This window comes from Balearica regulorum, chromosome 1 (genome assembly GCF_011004875.1).
Source record: "Balearica regulorum gibbericeps isolate bBalReg1 chromosome 1, bBalReg1.pri, whole genome shotgun sequence".
NCBI classification, from domain to species: domain Eukaryota; kingdom Metazoa; phylum Chordata; class Aves; order Gruiformes; family Gruidae; genus Balearica; species Balearica regulorum.
This window is the reverse complement of record NC_046184.1, coordinates 154,743,017-154,762,135: the sequence shown is the minus strand read 5'-3', so window position 1 is coordinate 154,762,135 and position 19,119 is coordinate 154,743,017. Positions and strand designations below refer to the sequence as shown.

General features: G+C 37.7%; 1 protein-coding gene across 3 annotated transcripts in view; it reads left to right on the top strand.

Annotated features, from left to right (window-relative positions):
- The window catches only part of MYO16 (myosin XVI), a 406,643-nt gene that overhangs the window by 155,962 nt on the left and 231,562 nt on the right, over positions 1-19,119 (top strand). For all 3 annotated transcript variants that reach the window (XM_075740353.1, XM_075740347.1, XM_075740336.1), the window contains one exon: positions 9,719-9,827. In XM_075740353.1, the coding sequence (XP_075596468.1) occupies positions 9,719-9,827 (109 nt within the window). The remainder of the gene's footprint in view (positions 1-9,718; positions 9,828-19,119) is intronic.

Here is a 19,119-nt window from a genome sequence, read left to right as displayed (position 1 = left end):
GTTTGATGGCTTCTGGGTTAGTAGATTTTAACTTTTCATCTCCTAACTGTATGCTTAGTTGTATTTTACTTTGAAAGATGTTATTGAAAACATACTATACTTCTGCAGTGTTATCAGAAGTGTTCAGTACTGGAACTGAGTGGGATTTTATTTGCCTTTTACATGCCTTCCAGCTGATGGGCGGAATGCAAGTCCCCATGGTGCACAAACAGATGGGAAAATGTTGGTCTTTAGTTTTCAGTCATCAGTGCTAATTCTTTTATCTTCTGAATGCATTAGTCGAACAGACTATGCCTGTCAAGCAATCTGTAATATGTGCTGTGACAGTCTTTTTTTCTCTTTCTTAACTCCGCTGAAAATAATTTCTGTGAACTGACATTGCCTACATTCGATTAGTTTAAGGAAAAAAATGCCTTATTCATTAATTAAATGGTTATCAAAATGGTTGTGGAACTTTGATGATGTTAAAATAATATTTTCATTACTTGTGTGAAGTAACTCAAGAAGTATGTTTTCAAATACAATTGGGTATTTCTGTAGGCATTGGTGATCTTACATATGTACATCTACATGATGCTTTTTATACACAGCCACTGTATTGGCACATTTGTTTATCCTTTCTTAACCAATGTGTCACAGAAGTTAAGATGTCTGGGATTTTTGAAACACTGTAATATTCTTTAATGCACATTGGCATGCATCCGTAAATCCTAATTTCTAGATTATAACAAAAAAGTCTGTTTTGACCAAGAGTTAAGTTGCACATTCGGATTTTGATGCCCATTTTTGCAACGTGGAACCCAGAAGTGCCTTGAATTAAAGAACTTGTATCCACACAGCAGCTGAAATACTTTACTTACGCAAAGATGAGTGAATTTCCAACTTCTCTGACTCGTCTAGCATGTAGCTATGAGGGAAAAAAATAAGTAGTAATGGCATAGCATAAATTTATATTAATACAAATGCATATGTTTTAGCAATTATGTAAGTCTATTGGCATAAAATTTTTGGCACTGAGTTATCTCCTGATTTCCTTTAAAGTGTCTTTTTGGCATTATACAATCTCTCCTCTTTAGTTTATTTTATGTGCCCGGAGGGCACTGACAAGGCTCTGAATTCAGCTTTGGTTCTGTAGGCTGCGCTGTCACAGACATAAGGGATTGAGCTTTGTATTTGTGGTTTTGTGATGTGGGATCAGGCATGTTGAAAATGAATTCAAACCTTTACTTATATCACAAGTTAAGCTCATCCAGATGGCAGACAGTTCCTGCTTCTCGTGAAAGAATAATTTTGGTAATGTGACAGGCACGAGTTTATAGACAGTAGCAACTTTTACCAAGTTTAAAGCCCTGAAATAGAACAAAGATTGCAGACAGCTGATCAACAGTATCTTTCCTCTGTGAGAGGTGGGAACTCCTGCTTCAAATGAGCTGCAGGTAACCACTGACTCAAGGTTATGGAAGACTCCTGCAGCTGGTGCACTGGGCCACCCCATTTACAAAGCTGTGCTCTCTGCAAGTCCATTTAAAAGGAAGTGAGAGGTTTTTCCCTTTGTATTAAGGGAGAATTTGTTTTCTTGAAAATGCCTTTACATGATGCCCTACTATGAAGGAAATCAGCTGAGCAGGAGGATTTGTTCCCGTAATGTTCTCTGTAGCTACACAAGCCCATGTAAGGCATGCACAGAACATTTGTTAGTGTATCAGATTGCAAGCATGATGGATGCAGTTAGATCTTTTCAGTTCTTATTTTGATTTGTGATCCACAGATTTTACTTCTGAATTGCTGTATGGAGTTTGAGTTCTTGTTCGGATTATTTTGCTAAGAGACACTCTGGAAAGAAAGGAAGAAAATATTTTCAGTTTGGAAATTCTTACACAATGAGACTGCTGTTTGCATTTCTTCAATACTTTTAAAAGTTCAGGTTTCAATAAATAGGTTTTCCTCAGTAAATTCTTATTATTTTGGAAAAGTTATGCCTAGGTCTGGTATCCATTACCATTAGGGGTGGTGGTGTTTGGATGTGGAATTTAACTACCTGCAAATAACTTAACTGCCTGAGAAAAGTTATAGATTATTATTTATAAAACACAGTACTTTGAACCTCAAGTCATCAGGCTTGACTTACTGAAATTCCCATTTAATCAAAGACCCGGTGTGTCCCCTCAGGCTGCAGTGATGGAAACTGCCCTAAAAAGGATGAAGAACAGGCCTGTGAAATGTTGCTTTTCAGCAGCTGAAATTTTAAATTATTTGTTTTCCTTTGAAGTATATAAAAGACAAGAGGCTGCTATGCTTAGCTGTATAGCAGATATCCCTACTTGGGGAATGGTTTTCTATCAGTCTCACTCCTGTCTTCGGTAAAGGGAGTATGTTGTCTTTTTTTTTTCTTTTCTTTCGGCAGGCTACATTAAGGGTCATTAAAGCCAAAACAGAAGCTAGAGCAGCTTGGAGGTGATTGTATGGTGTGCCATAGACTATAATGGAACTTACGTATCTTTATAGATGGTTTATAAACATTTGTGATCCCTCTTCTGTTCTCTGTCAAGCCCAGGGGGAGGAGGAATAAAAGTAAAAATTTAGAAATAGATAAGCTGCGTGGTAGGCTTCTAGTCCTGAAGATGCTCAAGGGATACCTGGCTTTTTCATGAGCTTCTTTTGACCTTTCGTTCTGGAACAGGAATCCTTGCTTTGCTCTGGAGTTGATAGAAACCAATTAACTATATCCCAAATATCTTAAGAATCTACAGCGTCATGGGGAAGGGGCATCCTTAAAGAATTCTGTTGAAAAAGTTAAAATGAAAGTATTAAGACTGCAATCAGTATTCTGAGAGACAATATCTAGATTTAGTAAAATAGTTTCTAGATTGTTGCATACCCAAAAAGAGAAAACAAAATTAGTAACTCAGCTTGTGTGTGTCCATTTTCTTAGTAAGCAGGTAAACCTGGATTATGATAGGAACAGCTAAGGAAACTGTCAGTGGAGGATCTATAATCGTAATCACTGAAAACCTCATTTGTTTTTTTTCCCCAGCTCTTCTAGTAACTAAATTGTTATTTCTGTGAAATAATTTTCTGCCTTCAGAAAATCTGTTGTTGAAATGAGTTGGAAGGAAAACATGCTTTTGAACTGAGAGCAGCTGCTCAATCTCATTTAATCTTTTATTTTGTTGTCTGTGGTTTGCTAATGTGCAGAAGTCTGACTTTTTTTAAGCCCTGCCTTGAGAACGGTTCCTGTTCTGCTTAGCTCCAATAATTTGTGAAAAGTGAGATCGAGTGTTAATGACTTAAAACATGGTACTCTGTAGGGCAACTTTTTCCCTTTCGCTTTGTTAATGAATGAGAGTCAAACAAGCTCAATAGGAGTCACAAAAAGAGGAGCCAGCTATATTTCTGGGATTTGGTATTTTGAATGGAAATTTATGCAAACCTTTGAGGTCAGAGAGCAAGATCACATAGCATCATGGGGCCCATGAGCATGTGTGATTTCCTGTGTGTTTCCTTGCTCGAAAGCAAATAGAGCATTATATCCTGATTACTGTTGCTTTGTTTTTAACTGATCGTATACTAAAGGCTTTCGGAAGGATGTACCATTTGCGCAGTAACCACAGTATACATGAGAGCACGCATGTGTCTGTGTGTGTAAACCTTGGCCATCCTTCCATGAGCAAAACCTTTTAACGGAATTAATGTGAAGTAGGTCAATAAATGGGGAAAAACTTAACTGCTCATGTAACAAAAAGTGAAACGCCACAAATGTTTTGTGAAGAACTACATTTAGCCTTGGTCTACTTACATGGTTAACGTCATGTTATAAAAAGGAACAGTTTGTAAATCATGTGGTTATATTTAAAAAAAAGAAGAAGAAGTGAATTGTCCAAGCTGTTACTGAAAAAATGCTAGCCTTTCCATTTTGGAAATAGTGGTTCACAAAGAGGAAAGAAATACTATGTAAATTTTGGTACATTTGAAGTTAGGCTGCTGATACACAAAAGATTGTGGAATTCAGAGAGACGAAGGAAAGAAATAGTTTTAAATCTGTAAAGAAGGACACATTCCTCAGAATGGAAATTCCTGGGTCCTTGTTCTTTCTCAAGTAATGGTAGGTAGAGATATTTCTCATTTGGGAATCATGAGATAAAATGTGTAAGAAACACTGGGAATAAGAAAGAGTAGCAAGGATTATTATCCAGCGAGTAAATAGCACTGATAAACCTTTATCTGTTGTGCACTTTTTAAAAAATCAAGTATTTAAAGGTTTGCCCCTGTGCATGATAGATTTTTAGATTTCAATTAATTCTTAAAAAAAAGGACAGATTGATGGAGAAAATGAAAAAAAAAATTGTTTGCTTGTGAGTTCACAGTATCACTAATTAGGCTTCCCAAACGTAGAACATGGACTAAACTCAGCTCTTATTTTACTAGGGCGAGTTTGGACATTGATTTACTGGGATATAGCTACAGCAACATAGTACGATGAGTTTGTGACTGCATTTATTCTTTTGCGTTTGGGTCAAGTGGCAAGGAGCAGCTTGTGTAGGGACAGAGCCCTGTAGAGTACTCTGGCTATGCTCACAGTTCGTTCACATGAGATTATGTGATGAAGTTATTATTTTTTGTAAGTTCTTGCAAATCAAAACTTCCAATAGTGCTTGGACTTCAGAAGCTATTTGGCTCTTTCTCCAGCTTCTGGAATATTATTTGGGAAGGAAGAGTTCAATTCCTACTATGTCCTGGTGTGCAAAGTGTTGCTCTTCCCTGTACTATCCTAAATTAGCTGGAAGTTTAGCTATACAAAGATGTGCTCATGGGATAAGTTATAGTGGGAATGTACGTTGTATCATGTACTCTACAGTGAGTTTGAAGTTGTTAATCTCTCTTCCACTGAATGGGAAGTAATCTCAAACTACTTCATGTTGGCAACAAAAATGGGGTGTGCACATGGATTGCTAATGTGAAACTGTTCACAGCCAACCTACCTCATGCCATATTGCTCCTGAGCTCAGTACCTAATCTTTAGGGTCACCAATTTTGCATGTATGTGGATTTAAGCTATTCTACTCAGTTTGTCTTAAATGAAAACGTGTTAGAGATTCTTCAAATAAGTAAATAGGCAGAAATTAAAACAGGATTAGAAAATGCATAATAAAGTGATCCTAAGATAAAGTGAAGTCTTCTCAATCATCATTTCTGGAACCAGAAGGGAAATCTTATCTTCTTTCACTAGCCAAAGGTATTTTCTCTTTGGCAGCAGGCTCTGATATCTGGTCATACAGGGATAGTGTGCAAATCTGGCACTGTCTACTCAGTTATTGATCACCAGAGTTCACTCTCATATGCTCTCTATGGATCTTGTTCTACATAGCAGAGCATGCACTTCAGTTGCATTTTGCATTCTGTGTATTGAACTAGGTGTCTTTGGGAACATTTTTCAATAATATATTTAAAGATATTTCTTCTGCAGCCTTTCTAAACCAGAAGCAATTTATCATTGCAGACAAATATTTTTCTTAAAAATAGTTTTGTATTTATGGTATATATTTAATAAAATTTTGCAATACATGTGTCTTTTTATTGAGAAATGACTTGAGAACGAGGATTTGTTGAGAATGGGTAAACCAGTAACTTTTCATGTATGCTGAGCACTGCATGCAGAATTCAAGTGGGTGGATAAAATATTTGAACTGAAATGGAGTAAATACAGAATTGCATTTTGAATATAAACAAGGTATGCATATAAATTTGGAAACTCTAATATCAGCAGCCTTGGGACAGTTGTCCTCATATATTCTTCAAGAGCTATGAACAGAAACCTAAGAACAAAGTAGGACTGTATTCAGATAATCTGAATTCCATCTGCAGCTCTAATTCTAAAAATTTAGCACAATTTTGGCTGTCTCAATTTGAACTAAAGGTACAGTTTTTGTGACATTTGCTACCTGCAAAATATTCCACATCTTTGTTGTGCTCTGTCTGTACTTTTACTTGAGCCTGCTGCTTTTCTGCTTCCTAGTTTGCTTCGCTCTTTCATTTATTCTGCTCTGACTCCTGCCAGTTACCTGTGTGAGCTTCTGCCGTGTCTTCTGCCACCTGTGGGACTGCCATCTTGTCTTTACTTACTCAAGTAGCTAAATGGAAAGATTGCATTATAATTAGAAAATAAGATTTCAAATTAGCTTTCAGGACTGGCAATAACTAACTGAGAGGTGCCTGGGAATAAAAGAAATCCTGAGCAACTGAAAAGTCTGTGTCACATTTAGCAGCGAGTAATTTCCAATGTATTGTGAGCAAATGTGTAGTCAGAATGAACAGGAAGAAATGTCCATACTAGGAGCACTTCAAAATATTGGTGTGTACAGTTCACGTCATACTGACAACCTGTCAGGCATCTTTTTGGCAGGATATCGTGCAGTACATTAAGGAAGGGAAATACAGTAGAAATTCCCACCTTTCTATACCTAGAATGCCTTTCTTTCTAAAGTACACTGGAGTTTGGTACTGGGCAAAACCCACATGATGCTGGCAGCAGGGGGCTGCAAGCAGGGCTGGAGTGAAAGAACTGCCCAAAGTGAGGACTGAGCAGAGGACTTGGGGGGAGTTATGTCTCTGGCAGGACTGTGGCCGGTGAAGGAGTCCATGCCAGAGCAGTGGAGGAAGAAACAAGGAGCCTTCAAAGAAGAGGAACCACAATGTGCTGACTCCAATCTACTGCACAGCCCTCTGCAGGCGTAGTGTGCTGGCAGCAAGGGGATTGGAAATGGGAAGGGGAGGAATGGTGTCTGGCGAGGAGTCCAAGTGTAGTTCTCTAAGTGTTTGTTTGCCTATTGCTATTTTTTGGTAGCAGAATCAGTAATTAAAAGTTTGTTAGTTAGCCAATAAATTAAGTAAAATTCCCCAACGTGAAACTTTTTATAGCCAGCGACAGACTTTATAAATCACAGTGTTAGTGGTTATTCTCAAAACATTTGGTACAGTTCTTAAAATTAGATATGCTGAAGTCAGATGAATCAAACAGTCTTCAATGTGGTGGCTATCTTGGGTGAGGAGTGCGTAGTGGATGTCATTTACCTCTGTTTTAGTAAGACTTTTGATACTGTGTCCCATGGCACCCTCACAGACAAAGTGTGGGTTAGGTAAGTAGGCAGTGAGGTGGATTGAAAACTGGCTAAGTGGCTGGGCCCGGAGTGTTGTGATCAGCAGCACAAAGTCCAGCTGGAGGCTGTTCACTAGTGATGTAGCCCATGGGTTAATAGTGGGTCCAGCGCTGTTCAAGGTCTTCATTAATAACCTGGACAGTGAGACAGAGCACATCCTCAGTAAGTTCGCAGATGATACAAATCTGGGAGGCAGGGATGATACACCATATTAAAAATACTTATTATTAAAACCCACAAAATATTTCTTTTTGAAGCAAGATACTACTTTTAAATGTGCACCATTTTCCAGAATTGCTTCTTTACCTGAATTCTGAGATCTTGTCCTACCTCTGCTGCCACAGCTTTCACCAAAGTTGACCTTCTGTTTGGGAGCATTGCGAACATTCCTTAAGAAATGAATTATATAGAACTACCCAATAAAAATTACTTGGAGCTCAGTAATTCCATGTTATATCTTTCTTTCAATGACATTACATCTTAGAGACGAATGAAAAGTCTGCTGCTGGCCAAGGTAATTACCCTACTTTTCCTGAATTTAATATGTCAATGGTCTTTTGATTTCTTAACAAGGAAGAAAATGCATGTAGGTTTGTTTTATTATTGTGCTCCTGACCTTCTTCTGACATTGCCTGGAGATTATTTACATGCGGGGCAGGATAGGTACCTTCAAGACTTTGCTTTTTTATCCTATGCAAGTCAACTAGATAGGAAAATGTGTTACTTCCTTGACTCTACCATCACCAGCAAACTCTCATGGCTGTGAGTAGAAAGCAAAGCAAACAAAAAACCATGATTCCTAGTAGTGGAACAAGTGCAATAAATAGTTGTTAAACCATCCTGCAAGGATATTATGATCTTCAAATCCATCCTTTGTTTGATTTTTGATCATCATTTTAATTTTGTCTGGCAGGACAGGCAAGCAGAAATTTATTTTCATAGCACTATAATGAATATAAGATTTTATACCTTTTAAATCTCTTTCATTATAAGCTTTCTTCCATTCCTTTTCACTAGGCATGATAATCAACTTCTCTCATCTAATCTTGTTTAGCAATATAAAAGATATGCATCTAATCTAAATTTGCTGTCTAGATTCCCCTTACAGTCAGTGCAGCAAGACAGGCACTAAAAGAAAGTAGCATACTTTTTAGCAGGATAGATTATTTTATTGTGTAGGACATGGTCTAGCAGGATATCTGAGGTGTTGGAGATAGCTGAGGTGAGTCATTCTTTGATGCCTGTCTGTCCCCTCATCACTACAATGGGAACCCAGGAGATCATCTCCAACTGGCAGTCCAGCTTCAACACCTTAAGTCTGATGACATGAAACCCACACGAATATGCTTGGTTTTCATGTCATAGTTCACTCTGAGCCAGAATCTGAGCCCATTACGAGTTTTACTTTGATACAGTACTTACAGAGTAAGCTCCTGAAAGAAGCAGTCATACCTTCTATTAGTAATTCCTTATTACAGTTGACCTCTGCCACTGTGGTTTTAAGAAAGGCTGTCGTTGGTACCCCTCATTTTTATTAGTCAAACTTTTTATCATAGAAGCTGGTAAGAAAAGTAATTAAATTTACCAGAGGTCACTCTTATTTCATAATTCTTTGCAGTTAAAAGCCATAGAGAGAACACTTGAAATGAATTAAAGTTATGGCCTCTTAAAGAAGATACATGACATTTCACTGTAATGTAAACTTTTATGTCCTCTAGACATTTATAATTTTTCAAGGATGAGAGCTTTCCTATTAAAAAAAAAAAAAAATTGCCCTTCATAGTGCACATTCTTACATTAACAATATTTAGTATAGAAAATACAAGTTTTCTTATTGTGCTGGTGGTTTCTTTTCAAGCTTCTTATTAATCTATACCCATCCCCCTCCTCCCCTTCATAATGGCTCCTTTAAGTTATCTGTCCTTTATTTTGAATTTTGAATGAAACTCATAGAAATGTTAGGTTGGCTCTTTTAGGGACTACAGTTGAAATCATCAAGCTCACTTTCATTGTCTCCAGTTGGTGACAAATGGCAATTTTATTTAGCAAGGGATGGTTCTCTTCGAGGTTGGATTGATGGATGAGGCCATAAGAGGTTGGGCTAGCTGACAAGGTTACCCGTACCAGCTGTCTACCCATCCTTACTGCATGGGTGTCTGTGCTGCTTGTCAGTCAGCTTTTGAACCGCTGCTGTTTACTGTGTAGTGTTTTAAGGCAGACCGAAATTGGTGACAGCTTACTTTACTTTAAAATGCTGTGCTGCAAATAGTGGTGGTTCCAAAATTCACTGGTGAGCAGTTCAGACATCTGTGCAGTAAAGGCAGGCTGGACAGCTAGGGTGGCAGCAGTGTCAGCTGTTCCAAACAAAGCCAGCCCTTTTTGACATTCAAGAGTCCTTTATTTTGTATTTGCTTTTTTTGGTGTGTTTTGTTTTGTTTCAGGTTATAATCAGCCTGCTGCCTAAGAATTCCAGCTTTGTTTCTGAATGGGAATGTATAAGAACTCCAGTAGTGTTTTGAGATTTCACTATAAAATCCTAAAATGTTTTTAATTCTTGTCTGTAGGCTGGAGCAAACGTGCTGCTGCAAGATGTTAATGGCAACATTGCACTTGATTATGCCATAGAAGGGACTGAATCTAGCAGCATCCTTCTCATGTACTTGGAAGAAAATGGTAAGTCAGCTCTTCAGCTTCTGGAATGTTTTTATTGACCATGACACAAAACCAAAAAGGATGGATATTGATTTGATGTAAGTCAGCAATGAAGCCAGTGGAACTGTATTAGTTTGGAGATGAAGGGGCAGAAGATTTGGAGTCATAAAAATTTTCAGTGCATTTTGACTGGAACAACTAACAAAGCTTAGTGGCAGTGGTCATCATCAGATCTGGTTTTGCCCATTCAAATGGAGCTGCAAGAATGTGAATTCCAAGCACAAAAAATTGCAGTAATGCAGAAGCTTTTAAAATAACTAATTTAACAGTGTGAGGACTAGGTTTCACATTTTGTTTCATTTCACATGTGAGTTATGTAGAGCCTCAGAGTATTTTTTTTCCAGTGACAGACTATTAAATAAATAAATGTCTGCAACTCATCTGAATGAAACTTTATCACTTATTCAAAAATATTAGTATTGGTTTTGGTTTGTATTGAGAAAATACTGTAGCTAGATTTCTATTATGAAGTATGCTTAATATGTTATACATGACAGGACCTGTATTGAAAAAAAGGTTTGTTATTCACCAGTTCCAAACTTAGATAAGGGTTCTGAAGTGAGATTTCTAACATTGCTTTTGACTACAATAGCTTACCTTAACATTGTATGTGGCTCATCATAAGACTGAAGAAAATGTACTATGCAGAAATAATGAGCAGTAATGTAAAAACGTGTAATTTCAACATTGCCTCCACAGAAGAAAACTGTTTTAAAAGTTAACTAAGTTAACTATATAACTAAGTTAAGTTATATCCTGTTAGTGAACACTTAAAAGAGAAGTTAAACTGGCAAGGAAACTACACTCAATGTCAGGTCCTATACTGTTAGGCCATAACACATCCACTGTATTACAGGTATATTTTATAATTTTGCTTCCTTGGTGCCTGGCAAAGTCTTTACAGCTCATGAACTCTGGTTTTGGATTTTTCTAACAGCAAGAGAGGTTTAGCTTCTGAAAACTGGATTGCCTTGCAAAATGCAGATATTTTGAATCTAAATGCTCCAAATACTTTGGCTGATGTGGTATTTAACATGTAGCCTACAACAAGACGTAGTCTGCTTACTTGCAATTATTAATGCAGATCTATCAGAAAATGCTTCCTCTTTCCTTAGTTTGTCTCTCTTTTTGTTTGGTTCCAAAATAAAATAGATTGGGGGGGGGGGGGGGGGGGGGGGAAGAAAAGAAAAAGATTTGATAGTTTCTTGGCAAAGTGTCTACATTGAAGGACCTTTTATGAAACAGTGGATTTTTATGACTCTAATGTTATCAGTGTTACCTCTTTTCCAGTAGACAGGAGAGGCACTGTTCCTCATTAAACAATGATTCTGTGAATCTGGGCAGTATCCAAAGAAAAAAACCCTAAGCATTATGAAGGTGAGATCTACCTCTACTAACTTTAGACAGCTAAGCCTGAGCTAATCATCCAGACCTTTTCTTTTGGTCAATAGAGAGAAATAGGAAATGCTTGTATCGTTTCAACTCTTCAACCACCTGGCTAGGTGAGGAGAACTGATTTCCAGAACTGTTTCTTTCCACTGACTAATAAGAATTTAAGTTGACAAGCAGTAGTTTATCAGTCTTAGTTTTAGACTGTTAGGGTAGATCAATCCTACTCCTTAATTGCAATACTGCGTGAAATCATGGCACTGTGTGATCAATGACAAAATGCCCATCAACTTTGCTTGGTCTGTTACTACTCTTGTAACAACTGACAGCTCAAAGTACCCTTATTTTGCACTTACTTTTTAAAATTTAATTAGTATCTTCTGAAATATTTGTATAGCCTCCCATGGTTAATAGTAATTGAGGAGGGAATCCTTGAAGGAAATAAAGCTGTCTGGATAAGTATGAATTATTTTGAATTGCCTAGACTACATGTTTCTCTGTGGACTGTTTTTGTGAAGCCTTCATCATTGCAGTCATCCCCATGCACACCTGCATATGCATACCCCAACACAGAGCCATGTCATGGCCCAAAAATCTTGCTGTACAGGAGCACTAGCTGATCCTATAGTAAATACCATCTTCAGCCTGTAGTGTTGTGAAACACCCGCCCATAGTCTCACCCTTTAAATACAATGTATAAGGCACATTTCCCCTTCTCCGTTCTTCCCTGATTCCTAAAACATTTCCTTAATATTCTCCACTCAGTTCTGCAGCCTGGTTTACAACATGAAGAAGAGATTGCTGTGTAAAATAGACTGTAGTCTAAGTGTTGCCTCTAATTGCAGAGTTCTCAGAGAAAAATAAAATCAAGTGCCTTATGGCTCAGCTAACTAGAAAACAAGAAGCTATCAGTTTACTTTGATGAAACAAAGTAAGACTGGAACAAGTAGCTTTGACGCTACAGAAAACTTTGCTAATTGGGGACATTAAAGTTCTTAGAAGTCTTGTGTGTTTATAATTTCTTACGGATTTCATCACTGTGGTAGTTCACTGTATCTGTTTAACTGCACTACAGATCTTAGTGAGTGAACTCCCTCTTCATTGTTGAAGAGGACCTAATTTACTCTGTGGAAGGCCTGGAGCCATAGTTGATAACAGCCTTAGATGCCTTTAGTGATTTACACATTTTAAAATATTTTTATTTAATTACCTAAGTTAGCTCTTTGAGTTCTGTTTGTAAATGATCTATTAGGGCACAGGAGTATCAAAATTGCAAAGTAAAGTTAATCCTCTAGCAACTGCCTGAAAGTTTTTTTATATACTTTATTGTTATGGAATATAGCTCATTATTATATGGAGATTATATTACTGAAGTCTACATGAAATTCTTTGTATTGCTTTAAAATATTCTCTTTTTCTGTACATAAATCAGCTTTCTCTGATGTTATGTTATGTCATGTAACTGATGTTACATTGTATACTGAAACTAATTATTGACTGAAGAAAGCAATAAGCAGACTTGACTTACCTAAGAGAAAACAAGTTGAGGTACATATCCTCTGTACATTCAGAACACCATTTGTGTTGGGTAATAATTCTAGTATACTTGAAGCTTCATTTAAGATGTCTCCAATCAAGGATGGAAAGGAAAATACAGCATCAAATTTCATATTTAGGAAAGTGGTGGAAATAGCTTAACTGTATAATATTTGATCATGTCCTAGGAACACTCAGAAGCCTGGTGTGCTCCTGAGCTCCAGGACTTTATTGGGGTCGATTTATCTAAATCAAGTGTCTGGTAGTCATTCCAGAGCAAACCCTCCTGAGAGCAAAAGAGGCGCTTCAAAGATAGGAATCTGTAATGGGCCGTCTGAATTACTATCAATCAGAACTGCGTGCTGCTTTCCAAGTGCTATGAAGGGAGTCCAGAATGACTAGCTGAGACCTAGAAGTCTGCTGCATAGCATGGGGTTCAGTTTAAGGTTATGATATTTAAATTTACAGGTCTATATGTAGGTGCCTATACACTAGCTTTGGTGTCTAAATTTCTGTTACCATTAGTGGAGTTCTAGGAAAAACTGTCACTAAAGAGCAGAAGGGCTATTCATTTGACCAGCCACTAAGAAAACACTGGTAAACCCTGGTAAATTTGTTCTGCACCAAGATATCATTGGCTTTGCATGTTGCTGATTTTCTTGTTTTGCTATGAAAAGAAAGTCATGACATTTGAGGACTTTGAAAAATAAGATGGGGAGACTGTCTGCTGCAATGTCCTGCCACGGCAAGGCCAACTGAGAGTAGCCCAGGCTACCCAGGGCCATGTTGGGTTGGAGATTCTATGATCTCTCTGGGCTCCTGTTCCAGTGCTCAGCCATCTTCATGTTATTTTTGTCTTAATATTTTCAGTTGAAATTTTCTTTGTTGCAACTTACACCCGTAGCCTCTTGTCTTTTCATTGTTTACCTCCAGGAAGTAAGTGTCTTCCTCCAGAGGTGAAATGAAAATATTAGGAAGTGTAAAAAGGGTGGTTTGTTTGTTTGTTTGGTCCGCTCCCCCCCCCCCCCCACACACACACTATTTGTCCTGTTTTATTCTGAACCTGGCTGATTATTGGAATCATCAAGAAAGTCCACCTGGCACCTTCCATAACCTTTATTTAGATTAATATCAGCTTTGTGTTTTAAGGCAAAGCTTTTGTTGTATTAATGCTATTTTTAAAATGCCAATCTGTAAATGAGTGCTAATGTGTTCTCTTTGTTTTTAGAGGCAGAATATTCTACTGTAGAAGTGTGTCAGTGAAATTCTGATTATGGCATATGATCCTTATGTTTCCTCCTTTTCCTTTAGGCTGTTTTAAATATTTAATGCTTTGAAGAATGCAACATTTTTGTTTACTTCCTTTCGTGGTATTTAGTTGTGTGGTGGATTAGATGACTCAGATATAAACTACAAATGAGTGACAGATATTTCTTGGTTCTGTATTTGACAAGTGACAGGAGGTGACACATTCACTGTGTAATTTGCTTCCAAAAAAAAAAAGGTGTTCCCTTTTGTCCTCCAAGATCTCAGGCTTCAGCTTTCAGTAGGATAACTGTGCATTCCAAGAATATCAGCCTTGTTATTTAATCTGAGAAAACAGTATCTGGATATTTACTTCCCTTTTTTTTCAAGAGCTAAGTACCTACGTATCTGAAAGCAAAATAATATCTTTCTTGGCTAATGTATAGTGAGAGTTTATGCACTAGCAGATTATTACAAAACCAAAAGAAAACCATCTGTTGTGATTTTTTTTTCCTAAGAATTATTATGTTATGTAATTATTATATAGGTTTAAATAACATATCTACCTGAAGGCATAGATGGCTTTTCTTTTTCTACTATGACACACGTAGAGAGGAAAAAAAAAAAAAAGTTATTGCCTTTCTACAAAGCATTTTGTTTTGTTTTTAACAATTTCTTTTTGTTTTTAACAATTCACTTTCACAATGAATTTAAAATAGCTGGTTAAAGGTTATTGACCTTTGATGGTAATAGAGATTTCATGTACTTAATCGAAATCTTTTATATTATTCCAAGCTGGGTGAATAATGGATCTGTTTTGTTCTCTGAATATTAAGGGGATCGTATTCAGGAGTCTCAGAAAACTGTATATAGAACCAAAATCATGTGCAAATTCTATCCATTTAGGTAGCTTTTTATGGTTTAAATTAGTTAAAATATTTGCAGATTTCACAAAAATAGACATAGTTTATTAAATTCTTACTAGCAAATGGATTAAGCCTTACTTTTCAGCTGCAAAGTAGAAGGAATAAATTTCTTTTTCTGCCTTGCAGCAGTAGGTAGAATCAAAAAAATAGAAGAAAAGGGTTAGTACAGAATCCTATACTGAAAACAATGTTTAATGTTAGCCAGAAACTCATAAATTACTACAATAAGGAGAATTTCCCTGAAAGCAACAGTTAACAACATAAGGGAAATAACATGTGCAGGAAAAGCTGATTCAGAAAAGTAGTGGGCAAAGGATTAAAAAAAAAAATTACTGTAAGACTGACACTCTACATTATCTAGAATGTGATAGGAAGGTACATCAAGAAATTATTTTGGCTTAAAATTTAAAGTAATTTGAAATTATTTATAAAATCTGGTGTGGTTGGGCTTAAAGCCAAACTCTCACCCAGCTGCTCACTCATTCCTCCTCCTGAGCAGGACAGAGGAAGAAAATAGGATGAGAAAGCTCGTGGGTCAAGATAAAGACAGGGTGATTGCTCAACAGTTACTGTCACAGGCAAAACAGGTTCAACTTGGGGAAAATTGCCAATTTGCATAGATTCACGTAGTGAGAAACAGAAAGACAAACATTAAAACACCCTTCCTCCCCCTTTCCCAGGCTTCCCTTCCTTCACTCCAGACTCCTCTACCCCCGCAAGTGGCCCAAGGAGGTGGGGGAGCTACAGTCAGTACACAGCAGTTTCTCTCTGCCACTTCTTCCTCTTCACACTTCTCCTCTGCTCCAGTGTAGGTTTTTCACAGGAATGCAGCTCCTTCAGGAATGTCCATCTGCTTTACTGTGGGTCCTCCATGGGCTGCAGGGAATATCTGCTCTGACACCTGGAGCACCTCCTCTCCCTCCTTCTCTGACCTTGGTGTTCCCTCAGCTGTTTCTCCCTCTTTTTGCTCCCTTTTTGTCTCTCTGTCCACTGTTTTCTGCCCGCCCTTAAATACATTTTCACAGAAGTGCCACACTTGGCTGACAGGCTCAGCTGTGTCCTGTGGTGAGTGTGCAGGAGCTGACTAGAACCACCTATGGTCCACACCCGACAGCCCCTGGCCTGTTCCCACAGAAGCCACCCCAGCAGCCCTACAACTGCCAACACCTAGACAATACATCTGGTCATGTGTTTCTCTGGCACTTTTTGTGAGAATAAGATCAAAATGAAAATCCCAGTTATGTGTATTTTTCATCAGTTTTGATTGTTATTAATTAAAAAAAATATGTTCAGTGTATGTACACCAAAATATTCTAAAATTGAGATCATGCTACAGAAACCCTTAAACAGATCTAGTAATCCAACAAGGAAAAAAAAAAATCATATACTGTTTCTTCAGTGCACTCAGGAAAAGCAATTGATATAGATCAATATAATTTCAGAAAAGTAGCGCTCTAGACTTTCATATTTAAAACTATGAAAGGCTTTCATAGATATTAAGGAATTATTGCTAACATACTACAATAAGAACTGACTAAACTGTCAACACATACAGATTATTAGCATAAAGATCAATGAACTTAAGCTAAGACTAAATCCCCTGATATTTTTTTCTATTTTAGAACCATATGCAATGTGATCTTGATTTCTGATTACGAATTTTTTTATTAATAACATTGATGCAGTAGGTTGACAGAAAAACAGGCAACCAAAACCAAACAGCCTCAGGGTGGTTCAAAGATTTTTCCCTCTGATTTGTTCTGATTCAGAATGACCTACCTATAAGATTATCACACAAAAAAAAATTTGTCTATTTTCTGTGGAGAACTTGATTAATTGATGATAGGAGTTAGGTGATGATGTTGCCAGTAAGAGCAGGGGACCAAATGATATGTTTCGGTAGGTTCCTTCAAGTCCTCAAAACGAAGCACACAGAAAATGTGACACATTGAAAATGCCATAGTTAAGAATGCTCATCTGTCTTCCTTTGGCCTTTGTGTTTTCTAATATGAGCTTGAATAAGCTATTTTAACTTTTATGTCTTCTAACTCTTGGGGAACTGACTTTGAAGTCTTAGACTTCTCTTAATATCTGTGTGTTTCCAGCATGCAACTATATGGGTGTTTAAAAATGAAAAAAGTCCATCATACGGAAACATTTTGTTACCCATATGTTTCTATCAAAGGGAAAACCTTTGAACTCACTGTGCAGACTTTTGGCACTTGAACTAACATTTTAAGTTATAGCCAGTAGTTTATGATCTACTTTGTAACTGAAGCTAGAAGGAAAAGAGAAATGTCCTTGACTAACAGGCTTTGCAAAGATTTGAAAAAAGATTGTGGAGAATATCAGAAACTAGGCATGCCCTTTTAGTATCCTTTCAAACAATTTATCGATGAATAATCTAATCTTTTTACTATCAGAAATAAATCAGCTTTTTTTACAGAGTTCCTAAAACTATAACCTTTAGCAACTTAGAAAAAATACAGTCAGTGCCCGGAGTGCACCCGCAGGCCCTGCCACCTGTCCCCCCACTCCCCGGGGCTTGGCTGCCTGTGCTCAAAGCCAGCTCTGGTGTGGTACAGCCGCCTGACCTGGGAGCGGTTGGTTGAGAAAAGAGCTAGGTTGTGAGGCAGAGCTGGGAGAAGCCTTGTCATGATCTTCCACTCATCCTTTGGCTTGGGAGCCACATTTAGGCTCAGGTCCTTGCCCTTGGTTCTTGGTCCTTGCTTGAGGTATGCCCATGCCCAGTCATGAACCTTGCTGATCCCAGCCTCTGACTTGACTTCCTGGCTTCACCTGATTTGTCTGGATTTGTTGCTCCAGGGTTCTGGCAATCACAGGATTGTTGGTTGGCCCTGACTCCCATCACTAGACCTGCTCAATCTTCTTGTTTGGGTACTGTGGGGCTGTGCCCTGGTCAGCAAGGAGACTGACCTGCCTGCCCTGTGTTCACCTGGGGAGCTCCTGGCTCCCTGGCACGTGTTGAGTAGCTGCTTTTACTGCTCTCTCACAAAAACATCCAACCATAACATAGGAAGAACTTGCAGAGAAATCCTGAGTGTAGAAATATGTATGTGATGAGCTCATTTCAGATATGATACTTATCACAAGTAACCAGAGGCAATGATACACTTGTTTTGCTTCTGCGTTCTAATAGTAATATTACAAACAAAATAAGAAACATGCAAGACATATCCACAGATGAATGCTCTGGTATTAAGCCTTGAGATTGTGCCAGTCTGATAAAATAAATTACAAGAATTATTTTTGTTTTCATACAAGTTAAGAAGAGACAGAGTTCATTTAACTAGTTTTAGCTGGAAGGATCATCAACATCTTTATTATAGAAGAGAGAGGGAAAAAACGCATGTTTCACTAGAGTGGGAGAACTGTCACTCCGGTAGCTACACAAGGAGGAGATGGGAATTTAATTTCTGATAGCGTTTTTCAGACTAGAAGGAAGTAAACTAAACATCCTTCACTAAGCATATGTGATGATATCTTTGAAGGCAAAGAGATAAAACCCATCAACAACAATCAGTTGTACTTCTGCAGTGAATTAGAGCTATAGGTGTCAGTAGTTTTGCAACTATACATTCTTCTGCAGATATTGAAAATATTGGCTTCTCTTCTCACATAACAAATGTTGCTGAAATATATCTGTTCATATGCTGACCTCTGAAAATCAGATGCAAATAATGCCAAGCGATATGCACAAGAGCTACTGAACAACGTAATTTAACAAAAATAATGCTCTTTACAAAGCTATCTAGTAAGCAGCCAGAAAAGTCCTTCTAAAACTTGAAGCAAATGAAGCTGGATAAAGTAACAGCTACCACCTGAATATTTTCATGAAATGACTATTTCAGGAGTGGTACCATGACTTTTTTTGTTCTCATTGACTGTTTGTGAATATGTCTATCCTATACTACACTGCACAAGAGAAACATAGAAATTCTAAACTGTAGTGTCCCCAGAATTACACAAGAGTACAGCGAGGCTCATCATACTTGGGGTGAACAGAGCCTTGCTGTGTCTACTGCTCTACACAGAAAAGGCAGATATCGACAGAGAGAAGACTTGAGAGGAGAGGTTGCCTTCTCAAAGCTGTTGCAAGTTTTTAATGTACATTTGTGTTTGCAAGACAAGATGAT